This window comes from Hyposmocoma kahamanoa, unplaced genomic scaffold (genome assembly GCF_003589595.1).
Source record: "Hyposmocoma kahamanoa isolate Upper Pololo Valley unplaced genomic scaffold, ASM358959v1 192, whole genome shotgun sequence".
NCBI classification, from domain to species: Eukaryota; Metazoa; Arthropoda; class Insecta; order Lepidoptera; family Cosmopterigidae; genus Hyposmocoma; species Hyposmocoma kahamanoa.
In genome coordinates, this window is record NW_020653719.1 from 9138133 (window position 1) to 9156268 (window position 18136).

General features: G+C 34.9%; 1 protein-coding gene across 1 annotated transcript; it reads left to right on the top strand.

Moving 5' to 3' along the window:
* Window positions 1-1171: 1171 nt before the first annotated feature.
* Window positions 1172-18130, top strand: LOC113226601 (dynein regulatory complex protein 9-like). The gene is made up of 9 exons (XM_026459302.1): window positions 1172-1384; window positions 3249-3286; window positions 6729-6799; window positions 8595-8760; window positions 9113-9259; window positions 9353-9458; window positions 10688-10882; window positions 14386-14517; window positions 17262-18130. The coding sequence occupies exons 1-9, from the start codon at window positions 1283-1285 to the stop codon at window positions 17448-17450; spliced, it is 1146 nt and encodes a 381-aa protein (XP_026315087.1). The 5' UTR covers window positions 1172-1282; the 3' UTR covers window positions 17451-18130.
* Window positions 18131-18136: the final 6 nt, after the last annotated feature.

An 18136-nucleotide genomic window follows, 5' to 3' on the forward strand; every position in this document is an offset into this window, starting at 1 on the left:
CTAGAAATGCTGCTTATTGATATTTTAATGGCGTCCAAAAATGAACCGATATTGTTGTTTCTTTAAATGTTCATAATCGACTTCAAAATTCGGATCATTTTTGTAACCTTACCTTAGACTATGGAATTATTTTTTCCATCCTCTTCTTCTTTTAATATCGAAATAATCGATGATTTCGTCAATGTCAGGTAAAAATGATTATGTACAGTAGTTTTGTAAATATAATATAATAATTATAGCGGACGACGCCATTTGCAAGGCCGGTACCTCCCAACTTCGATCCTCAAAGTATGTAACAAATATTCTGACCCTAGTTTGACAGTAATTAGTTTCTGTTTAACATCAAATATATAGAAAAGAGTAGCTATACCTCTATACCCCTGAACTTGGCTTTTAAAATTGTGGTGTGTACGTAGCTGCCTATTTACTTAACTACATAATGGTATTTATATAATTTCGCTAATCTATACATTTCCCAGTTCTTTGCCATCAATTTGTAGTATTTTAGTTGATATATACTTACTATTGGTTTAACCAACTTCATAAAAAGGAGAAGGTTCTCTAGTCAATTGTATGTTTTTTTCTTCTTTTTTTTTGTATATATGTTACGCGATAACTCCAGCATTTGTGAACCCATTTAACTAAGGGTGACTAAGGGTGGCAAACTAGGGATTGCATGACTTTTGAGGTTTGATTTTTTTTTCTTTAAGTTTTATTTAAAGAAAGAATCATTTAGCTATTTTCTTAATGACATGTTCTTAATGAAATATTCAACTTTTCGATGTCCTGACCACACAAGCAAAGTTTTTTCAGGGAAATGAAGTTTTTTCATGTTTTTATTTTAGAACCAATTGGAAAATGACATCGATAACCCAGAAATAAAAATCGTGTTACATGGTATTAAACACCCATAGATTTAGTGGGTACCTATATACTAAACACCAATGATATTTTTTTCTGTATAGGCTTAGAGGATGGAAAAAAAATATAATAAGTATTGTTCTTAAAAAAATATATAATCTCCTTATTAGATTCCTTGAAGATGTGAACACGCTTCTTTTGTTCCGGGCATGACACATGAAGTTAGCCTTTTCCTTGGCGGAAAGAACAAGATTCAAAGATAAAGAAAAAATAGAATGTGACACAATGTGGAGACACAATGAAACCATTTTTGAAAAGACTTTGTTTTCTAAAACCAGTTCATGATTTTTTTCCCATTATTTCGTTCGTTTTCATTAATGCTATAGTTTTTTTATAAGTAAGAGCATTGTTCATAACGAAAATGTCTACTCAAGTAGGTGGTATTAGAACTTCATTAGAGAAACTACGCGATTCGCAAGTGTTCTCAGCACCCGACAAAAACCGGTCCTGTACGGCCCATTTGGTAAGCTGATTTTATAATTAAATTAGCAACTTAATATTACGCTATTAGGTACTATAGTTACAGCAAAGCCTCAGGAAGAAGCCCGACGTGCTGAATTGATCAAAGCCCAAGTAATGAGGATACTTATATTGGGATAATCGACAATGATTTCATAACTACATTGTTGCAAAACTGCGACAATATCACAGCATTATAAAAAATGTGTCATAAACTTCTCGGTGAAGAAAAACATAGTGATGAGACCTGCGCGTCGGGAGAAGATTCACAACTCTCGGAAAACGAATGAAGACCCGCTCAGGAACAGTGTCGCAGACTACGGCCTAAACACTCGCCTGAGAGGAGACCAAGGACCAGCAGTGAACGTATTATTGGGTTGATGTTGAAATCTGTCGCAGCTATTTCCTCAATATTCTTCTTTTAAAGGTCATTGGTACATATCGCACCCTTCATGGAAGAATGGCATAAGTAGAGTTACGTCAAAAATGTTTATTGCTTCATTAGATATAGAAAAATATAACCGTCATCTCGCTAATTCTCGTAACTCTATCTACAATATTGTTCAATAGACTTACAAGAATTGGAGACGATGTGGGTTATATTTTTCTGCATCTAATAGAGTAATAAACGTTTTTGACGTAACTCCACTTATGCCATTCACCCATGAGGGATGCAATTTGTCTGTAATGTATTGATTGCCCGTAGGCAAATGTAAGGCCACTAGCTTGAGTATAAATTCGAAAGGCCTGTAGCGGGCATGCCAGGCGCAAACATGCCAACTACAATGCATGTATATTTAAATCTTAAGAGACCTATTGACGATGTAGAACCCTCCAATTACGCAATACGGTTTCTATTAGACCTTCTCAACACTATTTATATTCATCCCGGAAATCTCGTTCAGAAATTTAAAGAGTTTCGGCGATTTTTTGGCATTTTCGAGATTCAATTCTGACGTTCGGGAATACCGAGACTTTTGAAACTTAAATCACTTAATTTAAACTATATTAAAAAATCTACTAAACCGACACTATTTTTCTGGCTACAATGGATATGGCAACACTGTAGTGTGGGAACTGAATAATAAAATCAGGTCCCCTCTATCTAAAACTGTATTAATGCCTTTTGTTTTTAGAGTGCTCACTATAAAAACGAAGAAAATTTTTCATAAATATTTTTTTTATTTTAAAATTTGAGTTAATAGAAGTTCATTAAAATATTATGCTTTGATACGATCATTATTCCATTCCATTTTTATTTATAAGCTTATAAATATTGGAAATCTACTTTGGAAATAGGGCGCCATCAACTACGACTACCACTACTACTCATTTCATACATTATTTAGAAGCGCAGTTGCAGCGTCACTGTCGTGGCATGCGCGCGCCTCTTTCGCAGCCACAATTAGTGAATTTTAATTATTACCGATAGAGTCGAAGGTCTCGTCTTTCCCAGAATTTTCCAGACCGCACCGAATCGCAACTTTTCCCGGCAAATGCAGCGCAACTGAAAATTCAACATCAATAACCACGAGTCTAAAATTCCCTATACAGTGGTCGAACTTCACCATGATGTTTTATTTGTCTTGTAACTCGACGGTGGAAGATGACATACTATGATAAATTATTTTTGCAATTACAATTATTTCTTATTAGTATTATTATTTTTTTTACAAAGTGCGCTATTTAAAATTTAGCGAAGGATTTTCATACCAAGATTTTCAACTCCTTGTAAAGGATACAGGAAGTTGAAAATCTTGCTTTAAAAAAGCTTCACTAGCAGTCTCCGGCCAGTAATACGTTTATTTATTAACCAAACCGTTAACCATTTTATTGCATAAAAGTAACCTGTATTGCATATGTTTAAGGAAACTTCATACGAAGAAATGTCACAGTCGGAGCATCTGTAAGTAATAATGGCGACACTGGAAAGGCGAAACGTCTAACGTGCATTTGGAAAATATTACAGGAGAGCGATTTAAAGTAATTTTTTAAAGAACTCCAATTTTATTTGTTATGTGGAAAACCAGAAACTTTCAGCTTTTCCATATAACAAGTAAAATGACGTGTTATGATATGTTTTTTGTTAAAAAAAAACTCTAAATCGCTTTCCTGTAGGGGAGAGTTGGGTATTATCGCCTGGATGATAATTTCGCGCCTCTGCATATCTCTATAACTAGACGCTACTTACAGTTAACAGTGCCCAGTATCATAGCCTGACACATAGCACCCCCCGCATGCACGCTACCATTTCATTCTGAGCGGTCATTCGAAGACGATGCATACTGTAAGTTTTCACACTTATTCAATATAATTTTACGGGTGTTAAGAGGTAAGCTACATTACATTCTTATTTTAAGTAATTATTTTAACGTATTTGAAAGGTTAAAATAATGTAGAATTGATATTCAAAATCATTTAGAAAATATAGTTTGTTATTTTATACTATTTTGTGGTTTGAAAGCAGGATTATTGTTTGACAATTCCGCGCTTAGAGCACGGTATTATCAGATTTGGGCACGGAATTTTAAACTATGAAAATTTTGTTTGGCTAACATATTGAATGGAAGAGGGAGTAGAAAAGAAGAAACGAAGCTAAAGAATAACCTGTTAAGAGGAAAGTTTCAAATAGCAACGTAAACAGTGAGAAGGATAGGTTTGTGGAAAATGCGTACATTAGAAAATGTCGAAATAATAAAGATAAGCAAAAATTTCAGAGGGAAAAGTTACCAAATATAACTGAAGATGTTTACGTCTTCAGTTATATTTGAAATTTTTGAAATTTTTCTGAAATTTTTGCTTATCTTTATTATTTCATTCAAAGATCTAGCTAGCTACCAAGTTCACCAATTTTTTAAGAAAATAAGCACAAAGAAGGCAAATGTTGTTCACCGATCTATACTTTATTTATTATTAACATTGTAGTATTCGATTATCTTGCTGTAAAAGATAATATTCTAGATTCTTATTAATACACAGGAGTATATGCGAACTTCAAAATTTGTTTTTGTATTTATATCATGTGAATTTATTTTATCAGACCTGTGCACAATACTATCAGACCAGTTTGATAATACCGCTTTTTTCCCATTTGGTAATTTTGCAACAACCACCTTTTGTATTCGTTTATGAAGATTATGCTATAATGTACGTGTAGCCAAATAAAATACCTACCTATGACTATAAATTTTGTTTTTATAAACCAAGCCTGAGCTTAATTAGTATTATTGTTTTGGAGCTCGGAACTCTCCCCTATTATTTTTCAAATGCACGTTAGACGTTTTACCCTTCCAGAGTCTATATTGACATACATTTTAAGGGTAGTTTATTACTTTACTTACTGTCCGAAGCTTTTAGGCTCAACTCACACTGGCGGAGAGTCGAAGCGTCGCGTTGCGTCCTGTTTTTTTAAACTACAACGCGCGACGATTAGTGCGCCCGGATCACGGTGTGGTCGGCGTCTAACGCCTCATTGCGCCCAAGTAACAAGTAACATATTTGCATAACACAAATTTGTACCTTAATATTGGGAAAGTAGAGATTAATATGTTATAGGCGAAAAACATGACGCGTCGCGACGCTTCGACTCTGCGCCAGTGTGAGTTGAGCCTTAAGCTCCAGAAAATAAATTAAAAATAAGTTTATTCAAAATATTAATATTACTTCGTTATTTACTAAACTACCGAAAACATTAGTGTAGTTTAGTTTGCATTTTTACCGATGCAAATCGGTAAAAAAATCTGATAAAAATGTCAAATGGGGTTAAATTTAGCGAAGACGAGGGGTGCGGCAATAGTTTGTAGCATAATTCGTCAAGTTTTGATGTTCTGATTGTGGATGAGAAACGGGATATTTATTAACTCGAAATTCCGTTTTCTCCATTTTCAAAAAACACATTTTATATCGACCTCACGTAGATCAATGTCACCTAATTTTTCTATTAGGTACTATTATTTTATTTTCGTGCTAATTTAAACAATAAGTGTTGGTATTTTGCAAATGACCCTGCGTCTGCGTCATCCGAAATCACAGTTTTTTCATACAATTATGATTTGAACAAATTCATAACAAATATGATTAATTTTGTCAATATTCTTTATTGTTCAGTAACTCGTTTTAGCTTTTATCTTTGAACTTAAATGAGCGTCGGGCGAGCTTGGTTTGAAGTTAACCTACACAGCGGCCCACTCTGTTTCGTGTAGAACAAGCTAGCTGGACAAAATTATTTTCGGTTGCAATTCGTTTCGAATGCCTCTGCTAAGTGCAACTATCAACATTTCTACTGTTAAAAATCTCCAGAATCTACTAAAACAGGTACTTTAGACATTGAAATGCGTATTAGAAAGAACATAATATTTTATTTAGGTAATAAATAGGTTATAATTATCTTACAATAAATATAAATTAGCACAATGTGTACATAATTAACCAATTGACTTACGGTCATTTTTTGAGTGTTTCACCCATTCTTCAAAAAAGCCCCTCTTTGAGACAGTGAAACTGCTTTCTGCAAAAAAAAAGATAATAAAAAAAGGGCACTTTTCGAGCAAGAAATTCTACTTGAATAATAAACTAGAAGACCGTACCTATCACAGGAAAAAATATCGATCCAGGGAGAAGGGGGGATTTTTACTTTTAGTCTTTTGAATTTGAAAAATGTAAAAAAAAGTTACTTTAACAACTTTGAGAGACATTTACTATTAAATGCCTTATTGCTTTTCGAATATAATGGTACTAAAAAATAACACTTACCCTTGGTTACTGAATCCATCACTTTAAATATACACAACTTTTAAAATCAACTCGGGATACGTTATCATATCAAGAGCAAAAATGTATCTCATTTTATGCTTTTTTTCTAGTTGTCTTAATACATATGCTTATTACTAATGATCTATGTCATTAGTGCAAAAATCATACTTACCGATGTGATTAGCAACTAATATCCTACTTACCGTAATTAACCTTTCTGGGAAATGTTAATGTCAATATTGTCCAGCTAGCTTGTTCTACACGAAACACCGTGCGGCCGGGCAGCGCCCGCGCGGCTGTATGATTCAGAGGTATTTAAATGTCGTTGCCTAGTAAATAGAATTCATATTCGCCATTAATGTACATAGGCGTGGTAACTGGGCGGCAACCGCGCGGCGGCTGCGCGGAAACTTTCGCCTTGTGTAACTGGGCGCTAACAGTACAGTTTCTTTTCGGTATCTTCACTATTTTTTTAAATGAAATTATATTAATTTTGAGTACTTGAACTTATAAAGTGTTTATAAATACTATTAGTTATAAATTACTATTATCAACCCATTTATTATAATTAACATTGTTTCATAATTATATTGCAGTCTAAAACATCTCACGGCTGCTTTGTTTGCTACCGTGCTCGAAGACATCGTATTGGGAATTCGCTTACTGGGTACGGTATTTACAGCCTATACTCCCTTGCATGGCAGACGAACTTTCTCTGCACCGTCGTTTTATTTACAAAGAGTCCTTTATAGATAGGAAGACATACACTTTATTGCTCACAACACAAACACACAAAAACAGCTCCATATCTTTCTACATTAGTTTTCATTATAGTGACCCTCTGTACCCTTAGGGTATACGAGAAGGGCACTATAACCTCTGCGCGCACAGGACCTTTATAGGTTCAGGTTCTGACCCCAGATCAGCCAGTGTACAGGGTTGTCACAGACCTCTGTCACTTGACTTCATCCGGTTCTCGAGAGGCTAGTGCCTTGGAATAGCTGCCCCCGGGTGCACGTACAGTACCCTCCCTATTTTCCAGGTAGGTACCGGAACTGTAGGCACGCTCGCTTCCAGTGGCGCGTTGCACAACTAGCGGTTGCCACCGCTAAGCGGACGATTCTAAGTCCAATACCAAATCTCCACATTGGTGGCGGAGCTGTAAGCACACTCACTTCCCGACATAAACAATTTAAAACTAATGTGAAAAAGAGCTATCTCTTCGAACGTATGAGGTTAGAGCAAAGCTAATCAAAACGGCAGACATAGTCTGCCAACGGCAAAATTTTAAGCGTATAAATAGAAACACCATATTGTCACAGTTTAATATTGGTTAGACTGTGTTATTATTATCCAACAATAATTAACGATATAGTATATTTACATATACATGTACGCCTGGCATTCTAAAAGGTGTGGAATAGGCTCTCTCGTGAACCGTTTACTTTGCACTGTGACATGGGTTCTTCAAAAATCGTGTAAACAGGTCTCTCGATGCATTGGCAACTCCTTATCAATTTGCTTACCAATTTATTTATTTTACAATATTATTACATGCTGCTTACAGACCAATATCCAAACACAATAGTAATAAGTGGATAGTACTCAAGCATAACATCACAATTACAAAATAATAATATTAGTAGTAATATGTAAAATACAATTGATGCAAACAAATCGAACGAAATTGGACAATTATGTGGAAGTAAATACATTGTAATCCATAAAGCCGGATAATGACTAGAGCGAGCTGTAACTCTGTGAGTTTTCTGTGAGTTCAAACAAATCTCCGATGCTGCAAAAGATTTTGAGCGTCGCTTCAATAGTGGACGCTCCAGAAAATGCAAGTACACTCAAGATACTTCAAGATGCCACCTCTGAATGTAACTCGCGGCTATAATACTGCTGTTGCACTACAACCGCAGTCTCGTCATCAACTTCGCTGTAGTACTACCGCTGTCCCGCCAGCAATCTCGCTGCTCTTCAGTCCAGTCCTCCACCTCTGTCCTTGAACTCTTGCTTTTGCGGGCAGAGGTCTCCAACTCCGTGACTTCATCTTCTTCTATTTACATTAGGTCACTCACTCTACTCTACTACACTCTTAACATTTTCACATTCCTTTTTAATACCTATATAAAAGTGTTGTGTACTTTGTGATTCTCCACTACTTTAATTTCATAGTTCTTTGCCCCTTCAATTCGAAATAATACAACACTTAACTACGACTACCTCCTGTTAAGTAGTTCGTCAGCTCGTCACCTCCTAATTTACATAAAATATAAGAAAATCTGGCAACACGTCATTCATTTTTCTGTGTACTAAATCCGCTGTCAGTATAAAATCTTGTTCATTATTTTTGACGGTAGTGAAACCCATCTACTATTTCCTTTTTTTTTTGCTTAAGACCTAGTGTTGAACTAAGAAATTTTAAATAGTGAATATTTAGATTGCTTTTTTTCTAGGTGACTCGAACATATCTGCCAAGATAATGACGATCATGATAGACATGGAAACGCTTCTTAAGAAGAAATTCGGTGTGAATTTGCCTCCTGCCGATGAGTTGGATACCATAGGCGATCGAAGCCTCAACAGCTATGAATTTAAGGTTGTTAAAATGAACAAAGACAGGTCTGTAACTAATTTAATAGTTCCCCGTTCGGCTATCTTCGTTCTATTATAATATAATATGACGCATATGAATTTAATTGAATAGATGAAAAGTTAAATAAATTTCATATAATATACCTACTATCATAGACAAGAAGACGTAACCTTAATTTCAAAATGGCGGACGTCGCAAGATGGCTGGTATTTTTTTAACGTATCACAAATGAATTTTGCGTGCAAATATGACCAAGACGTGTTGTTTTTAATTAGAATACGTATTATGAGCTTAATTTAGAAGCGTTAGTTAACATTGAAACATATTTTGTTACTTTATTTTATAGTTATTTATTAGAAAGCTTATGTTTGACTTTAGAATGCTCCTCATTGAAGTATTGGGCGCCACATACAAGGACCTTATATTAAGTGGGAACTACAATCCAATAATTGATAAAAACCAGGAGATCATTGAACGTAAAAAGTACTACGCGAAATTGCAGACCGACGCCGTTAAATATAAATCGTTAGTACCAATTTTAAATATGATGATAAAATTGATAAAGATGATACAGTAGACAACCGTGGTAGTGATAATATAGAGGTGTTCTTTTCACAGGAGTATAAAGGACCTCAGACGCTATTTGAGACAGTTAACTATACAAAATAAGTCCACTATTTACGAAACAGATGCCAAATTGGACAAACTTGAAAAAAGTATTGAAGTACGCACTTTAACCTACTTATTAAAACTGTATTAGGCCTGCTCATGATTTTCCTTGACTGTAACAAAATCGTGTTTAGGTGCAAAAGAGTATCGAGTGAAATTAAAAACTAGGTCGATCCGCGCCACGGCTTAGGTTATTAGGGAGTCACCAGACTTATTAACGCGGAATCGACTTGAGCCGATCGAAAAAAGCGTTACGTCCATGGAATAAGAGCAGTCATGGGCTACGGAGCTCAGTTATAGACGCTGACAAGACAGACAGTGCAATAGCTACTCCCAGCGTCTCCCAGAGAGTATGGAACGGTTATGTTGAGTATCACTTTCCGAGATCGACTCGAGAACACAGACATTCGGAGAAGAACAAATCCTATCAACATAGCCGAGGTGTTAGCAAGCAGGAAGAAGAAATGGGCAGGCCATATAAGCCGTAGACAACGCCAAAGATGGAAAAAAAAGGGTACTTGATTGGAGACCCAGAGAAGGGTACAGAAGCGTAGGTAGGCAACCAATGTGCTGAACTGGCGACCTTGTCAAAGTGGTGGGGAAAAATTGGATGAGAAAGGCACAAAACCGGAAGGAATGGCGTGAATTGGCACTCAGCATTGGGTGGATAGTGGTTGAAAAGAACAATAAAAGCGAAAAAAAACTTTGCACATTTCGTTGTTATATCATGAACATGTAACTTTTTCTAACCGGCTTAATGCGATTACGTGTAGATAAATGTGGTGACTCCCTTATGGTTCTCTATACGATCGAGATGCGCAAGTCAAGTACAAAATACTTTCGATATATCTGCCGTCCGCTCACTAAAACGTATCATAAAAAAACCATAATCCAGTTCTATAATATGGAAATTGTTTGATGATATTTCAGCTATGCATCGTTAGGGTAGGTTCCGATAAATCGAACACATTAACTAATTTTGACTGACTTCACAATTTTGTGCTCTATTTTTTTTCTATCTAAAACGGATATTTGACCATTTGTCACTTAGCCGCGTTTTGGTTAGTGGACGACAGAATGTCGACTTGTGCGCTATTTATGGGAAATTGATACTTACACACGACTTGCACGAGATAAACTCGTATGTACTTTTTCACGCGCAAGCCTGGGTTTTGCAGTAAAGCTCAACCATATAGCCAGGCCAATACACTTCCTCCTTTTTGCTTATCACCTATACTAGTGCAACTCCGAATTTACCTAAAATATTTTTTTTTCAATTCGTAGGATACATCTCTAATAGGAGAGACTCGAAGCAGATACGTGACAAACTGGGAGCGAGCTCGCACAGAGCAACATATCAAAACTGTATCGTTGGACGAAGATGTGTTCAAAGACAACATTCATTATTACAGGAACCGGTTCGAAAAGGAACTAATTGTACATACTGAAATAGAGTCGCTTGTGAATATCACTATAAAAGTAAGTTAATGAGTGCTCTAATAGCGAGATTCATTACGTCGATACCTTGCTGGTTATTGTTAATACGGCAGCACCAAAAATGTAAAATAATTTATCGAAAGAAAAAAACGACTGAGAAAAACCTCATTCACTATACTACAAATTTTCTAGTATGATCCCTGTGACACTTCATTTGATGTTTTCACAGGGATGAGGTAAAGTCGATAGATTTTTGAAGCAAAGGTTCTCTCTTATACAGCCTTGCATAATATTACGGATTAAAAAAAACATAACAATTGAGTTTTTAAATAAAGGACTCCCATGAATTGTGTATAAATAATATTTATTTTATTTCTGGTATCCGATCCGTTATTTCTATGGAATAAGTACAGGTACCGGAGAAGAAATAAATTAAATGTAAACGCAGTCTTTGTTTATGATACAATAACAATCAGCAACCAAATTAGCGTGATTTACAGGGACTCTACTGTCATCAGTCCGTAGACAACATAAATTAATGCTTTCTGTACAAAAATGAAAGTCGTAGCCATTGAAATAACAAATTAATAACGTTAAGTCCGTCTTCTGTGAAATTTGGTTTGGTGCAGATACGTGCCTTTTACCAATACTACAGACGTGAATTTGCACTTTCCCCGACGTTATATATTTATTCAATAAATTATCGAAATTTTTTTATCGTTATACCTCATCTCTAGCAAATGCAGTCTAATGTAGTAACTTTTGTATGTCGTCGTAAATTTAAAATCATTTTTGAAAAAAAAATGTTTCTCTGGGCATTTGTCACTAATTTGGTGTTACTTTTACTTTAATTTTATGTACTTGCTTAAACAAAAGATATTCACTTAAAAGCGAGACTTATAAAAATAGTTGAGATTTATAAAAACACGCATTTTATATACGTAAATTAGTAGACTTCGTTACAAGGTTATATTATAGAGAATATTGTGAAGTGTCACAGGGATCGTCCTAGAAAATTTGTAGTATAATAAAATGCACCACCTACACTGTCTTCCTTATCATAAGTAATGCATTTGCATTGGTAACTTTCGAGGTATTGGTACCTAAAGAGTTTTGAAAAAGCTCAATTATGCTGATTTTGTTTATAACCAGAAACAGAAACGAAATAAGGGCCATCCATCCCTGGCAACTCATCAGGCAAATTGGTCTTATATCACTTTTAAATATCAACTCTCGTTTGTACTGAAGTCACAAATTAGAAAGTTGAAATAGTACAACGCTAACAACTGACCTGTGTTGTGTACGTCGTCTCGTATTCCAAAAATGGTCTACATTTTATTGTAATAAAGATAATGTTTTACTATGGGAGCTGTTCCATTCGGTGGTGTGGGAATTACAGCAAAACATCTAATTACAAATCAAACGGAGTCACATTTCTTCGGTAATTAAATATTGAGTAATTTTTCAATTTTCGTCCATTATAGCAAAGTTCAAGTTAAACTGGTCGAATTGACAATTGACGACACCCGTCAATTGTTTAGAATTCACCGTAATGATATGGCAGAATAGTTTTCAAACAAAATAAATGACATTTCGTCTCTATTTCAGGTTATTTTACTCGATGATTGAATGTCACGACGTTTGATCAGCATGATATGCAACAATGTTTGTGAAATTATCAAACATTGTGACATTCAATAAACTTAAAAATTTGAATTATTAAAGCTACATCTCTAGTTAGCGACTGGTAGCTGTAAAGATACCTGGCTGAGTAAAGAAATAGATTTGTCACAGATGGCGCTACGGCAAAAAGTCGTTAAAAACCAGGAAAAAAGATCTGCAACAAGCACATAAAACAATTCATAACGTCTGCTAGTTCGTTCCGTGGCTTAGTTGGCATATCGTCTGACACGTTGCTGGAAGACGTTGGTTCGAATCCAGATCAGTTGGATCGAAGGATTTTTTTTCTTAGTGTTCAATCTTGTATTAATAATGATAAAAGAGATATCTAAATAACATATAAACAGCTAACAGAGCGTTATAGATCTTGTTTCGCTAATTCCAGATATGGTAAAAACTAAATTTCTCTAAAAATGTCCATTACGTTATAATTATTATTTACGAAATGACGACAAATCTCTAAATTCATTATCTAATTTTTAGGCGCTATCTTTATCTTGACGCTATTCAAATAATTATTATTCTGACATTTAGGCACATTTTCTAATTAATATCATTAAAATTTACATTACTGATTGACTTATTAAATCTACGTGATATTATTTAAAAAAATTGTTACACTGTGTTTAGTCTGTTGAAGTGCAAGTGAGTCAATGTATAATATACCCTCAATATTTGTGTGCCTAATATTTGACCGGACACTGAAACTATACTTATTGTACGTACAATGTCAGCTTCTATACAACACGTGTTTTCACAAATAAATTGATTGTGAAATACTATCAGGAAAATTTGTACCGAAGAAATTTATTGCCATTTAAAACTAGATAAAAATTACACCTATGCCACGTTTACTTGTGATAAGTTGGTCATGTGAGACTGTTTCTATTCGCCGCGAAAGAATGATTCACTTTCAATAAATTTAATTTAATTTTTAATGCTGCACCATATTTTAAGGAATTACCTGTACTATGTACCAGAATACGGCCATTCTCACATTCGGTGTTCTGAGCCTAATTACAGGTAGCCATTTCAGTGTTCTCGCTTATTATATCCAATTAATGTGGACGTGAAGACGTGGTACTTGGGCGATCACCGCGCGGCGGCCGCCCGAGAACTTTCGCCTCGTGTAACTGGGCGCTGAGGTTTTTGTCGGCAGAAATAATCAAAATCTAAATTATTACACTGTTCTTGTAACAGCTGTGATTAATCATAAGAAAGTATTGGAGTAATTTTTAATCATTACCACTAACCAAATATTAAAAACTCAATTTAAAATTTATATCAAAAAATCTTGAATGGCACTAAATATCACTAGAAATACAGCCATCACATCTGTGTCAGACATTTTTCTTAAAAATGTTTGGACTTTCTAATTACTACGGTAATCCGATCTAATTACCGTTTCCATAAAATATTTGTTTCTTAATAACTCGAAAACTACGTTGTCTATTCGAATGTCATTTACACTTTGATTTATTTAAGCATTTTAGGAAAATTCACGGACAAATAATACAATTATAGTTTACTTAAATATGAGTAATCCAATGCCATTTACGAATTTCCACCAACATGAAACAATATATATAACAATATATACATATTGATAGTTAAGCTTAAAGTTGTTCATATTTCAATGTTATTGGGTATATTAAGCTATGAAAATGGCTACGGTAATTAGGCAGAGGACACCGAAATGGCTACGGTAATTATGCTGAGAACATCAAAATGTGAGAATGGCCGAGTAGTAGGTACAACAGTGACTAAATGAAAACCGCGTGAATTTACTCACTTGGACACTGAAAAGTTTAGTCCGTAATGTTTTTGGTATAGTACAAGTCTACAGAAAATAATTTCATTTGTAGGATACCTTGGATGAAATAGAAGATTGGATGGACAAGTACGATAAAGACTCGGAAATTATAGACCTAAAGATACAGGTAAAGAGGAACGAATATCTGGATAGGTTGAATACGCGAATACGTCTAGAAGACACGGTGAGTTTATGTTATTGTTCTTCTAAAAGGGGTAAAAAATGTTCATCCTCAACCGATTTTAGCCTTTTGGACCATAGATCACCACATTGTGCTAAGACGGATAAGGGATGTGAATATTTCTAGACGTGGCGTCGTTATAGTAATTTGTCCCGGTTTTATGTAATCTAATGGCCACTAGATGGCGTTGGTAAGGCGAAATAATAGTTTTTCGATTTTTGCAAAATTGGCAGCCAAAAGTTATACTTTATTGTAAACGCAAAAGTAGGAATTCATAATACATTTAATATTCATGTAACTTTTCACTACAATCTTTCAATTAGATATAAATAATTATACACTTCTGGACACACAATTCGAGCCACCAAGCATTTTCAGTGTTTGTGTTTTGATCAAAAACTATTGTGTAATTTTGAAACTAGTATACTAAACGTTTTTCCATAAGTCCTTGTTGCGAATTTGGATTTGCAAAACCGGGGGAAAACTTTTAGGATAACACTATTTTTGTATTCTAACCCTTTACGACAAAAATGCGAGGTGGCTCGAATTATGTGTCCAGGAGTATGTACATATAATTTCTGCTTGAAACTTAGTTACACACATACAAAGGTATGGTCTAGTGTCCTTTTCGTCCAAAGTATAGTAAATACTAAAAGTCTGGAGTTCGAATCTAAATCTAATTTCAATTTCAAAATCGTTTGTTTTATATTTTGCTTTTATTTATGTTAGTAGTCAGGATTTTTCTATATTATTATTTAAAAATATAATGTAAACAGTCACTTTGCTTTATATAAACGTATGAAACTTTTGCACGTTACTTATTTTACTTACAATTTGAGAGATATTCATTCTAGCAGCAGTTCCTGGACTGGCCCAGTGATTGGGGATAGTTTTTGTGTACAAAACTTTTGATAATTTGTGTGTAAAGGTTGCTAAACTTGTTTGAAACATTTAGGTACAGCGTCAAGAGCACGTCAAGCTTGACACTTAAGACTTATATCCATCTCTATGCCGCTTACGTTAAGATTGATTTGCTCTTGACTGTACCTAGAGATAAATAAGTATTGTAGTTTGTTAAAGTGCATTTTATATAAAAGATTTTAATAAATTTATGTCCGAACGCAGGTAATTGGATTCGAGCAAATATTAATGTGGTGGGATTTCATTTGCGGCGACATAAATAATAATTGAGCAAATATTGTACAATATCTATGTTTCGGCACATTACTAGCGACCGTTCGCAAAGCCGACCGCTTGACGGCTTCTTTTATTATATGTATATGGCCATATGGTACTTAGAAAAATATGGGCACCAGCCCCCGTAGCATGGTTATGCATGCTTGTCGCGACACGCGCGATAAAATTGAGATAAGCGCGCGCTATTGGCTGTCTCAATCAGATCTAATTTAGGTCGCGACTATCATGCGTAGCCATGCTACGGGGGCAGGTAGTATTATATGTATATGGCCATTATAACCATTGGGCGTTTAGCGCTTTTCCCATTGTGACTACAGTTGGTACGGCTGGAGGTTGAGGCGAATCATCGGAGGACAAGCGGGAAAAACTGGTTTTCCTAGATCAAATGGTTTAGGTATTTACTATTAAATAACGGCCTTATAAAAATACAAGATAAACCTAAGGATTATTGTCTAAAGTCTAAAGAATGTACTAATTTGTTGGACGGTAGGATTTACTTTACCTTTAAAAGTCTACAACGAATTATAAATATCTCATTCTGCACATAATTTTTGTATGGAGATATTTCTCTTTATGTACTACTGAGAACCTGCTACATCTTGGTTTTCAACTTCAGCCTGGACTGAAGATGGTTATTATTAAGTTAAATTTATATTTATCCCAAAACTTGAAAACCGCCCAGCGGTTTAACGACACGTCGCGACGCCCGCTGCGCCGTCGGTCGCCATCGGGCGTTTGTCAACATCGGATTTGTGTCAATATTTCTCCGTCCGTTCTTATAATATTCATATTAATTTTAAGCGCGCGGATTGCGGGATGCGAGTGGCGATCCACTACACCTCACTTTTTAAAATGTAGGCTTGCATTCAAATACTTCGCCTTAACATATTTCTACATTGCCGCAAATGAAATTCTAGGATCGCTCATGCCATGTTAATTTTTTTGTAGAAAACTATCGTTTGGACCTTACTCCTTTCACTCCCGTTCTCCTTCCATCCATCCAAAATAATTACTGTCACTTATGTCGCACTCTTAATAAAGTAGTGTATTAACTCGAGAAAGTGTATTTTCTCAGAATCGACGAAAAAGGAATTCGATTTCGATTACTCGCTCCCCGTGAAAGATCTGTGTAAATTTATGTATAGGTTATTTCCTACTTGCCAAATATATATATATTTAAAAATAAAAGAGAAAAAATAATTTCATATTTTTGAATAAAGACTTTCGGCCAGAACTAGCTCACATAAGGCGTGTCTCATTTTGAGTTAAGTAGTTAAATAGATATCTTTTAGTTGTTTTTTACAATATTCTAACGACGGTTTTATTGACGTGTAAAGAATCAAATTTTACGTTTAACGATGGTATAATCTTGAATTTCACATATTTTGAGTTATAACACTATTGTAATAGCAGTGCGATATAATACCCGACCAAATCAAAAAAACCCTGTCAAGTATGAAGCTTTATTCGCATCACGCGTTTTTTTAATTTGGTCGAGTATTAGTTATTTGATATTCTAGTGCAATCCGCCTCACACTATTCTTTTACAGATATCATTGCATAACAAACAAATGTGGGATTGGACCGAATTCAAACGCAAACGCGCAGAAGCTCAGAAGTATATCAGCGATATGACTCGTTGTGCCATCATGGTCCAAGCTTGGTGGAGAGGAATACTCGTTAGGAAGCAGCTTGGACCGTTCAAGGTATCCAAGAAGAAGAAGGCTAAGAAGAAGTAAACCCTGGGTCAACGCACAATGAATTACTGATGGTGATACCTATTTCCAAGAGTACTTTTACCCAAATGTACCTACTCACGCGCAAGTGATACGATTGATCGTGACACATCAGGGATAGGATCGACAGGATCCTTTTTTTGTTTACTTATAGCCGAACACTTGATGTGGATGTCCTACCCCAGACGTTTGTCGAAATTTTCTAATGCGATACTTTTAATGTACACTCTACTTACATACATAGTTTTTACGGAATGGTTATTACGATTACAGATTAATTTATTAGTTTTTAGAGAAACTTAATGCCGATATTGAGATCAATTTAAGCCTCAAGCTTTTCAGGCAGCCGAAAATACTTTTGTCACGTAGAATTCCCACGTCTGTCGAGATTTAATAACGCAATTTTTAACTTTAGTATAGATAGTTCTTGACACATAATATATTTGTTATGATTATAGATAATTTATTTTTAGAGAAACAGGTCTTTATTACATAAATGTTTATTACAACCTTGGCTATACCTTACTCCAAATGCATTAATTGATAATATGGGCCGCGATTTTAGAATTTATGATGTAGCTTTAAAGTTTCGATTACTTAACATAATTTGTTGCTAACGTTAAGTAACCACGTGTTATGTGTATTTTATACTATAGATTGTTAATTTTATACTATAGATTGTTAATTTT

Coding starts and splice junctions, on each gene's coding strand:
- LOC113226601 (XM_026459302.1), top strand. CDS start 1,283: ATGTCTACTCAAGTAGGTGGTATTAGAACTTCATTAGAGAAACTACGC. Junction 9,260..9,352: donor GACGCCGTTAAATATAAATC/GTTAGTACCAAT, acceptor TTCTTTTCACAG/GAGTATAAAGGACCTCAGAC. Junction 9,459..10,687: donor AACTTGAAAAAAGTATTGAA/GTACGCACTTTA, acceptor TTCAATTCGTAG/GATACATCTCTAATAGGAGA.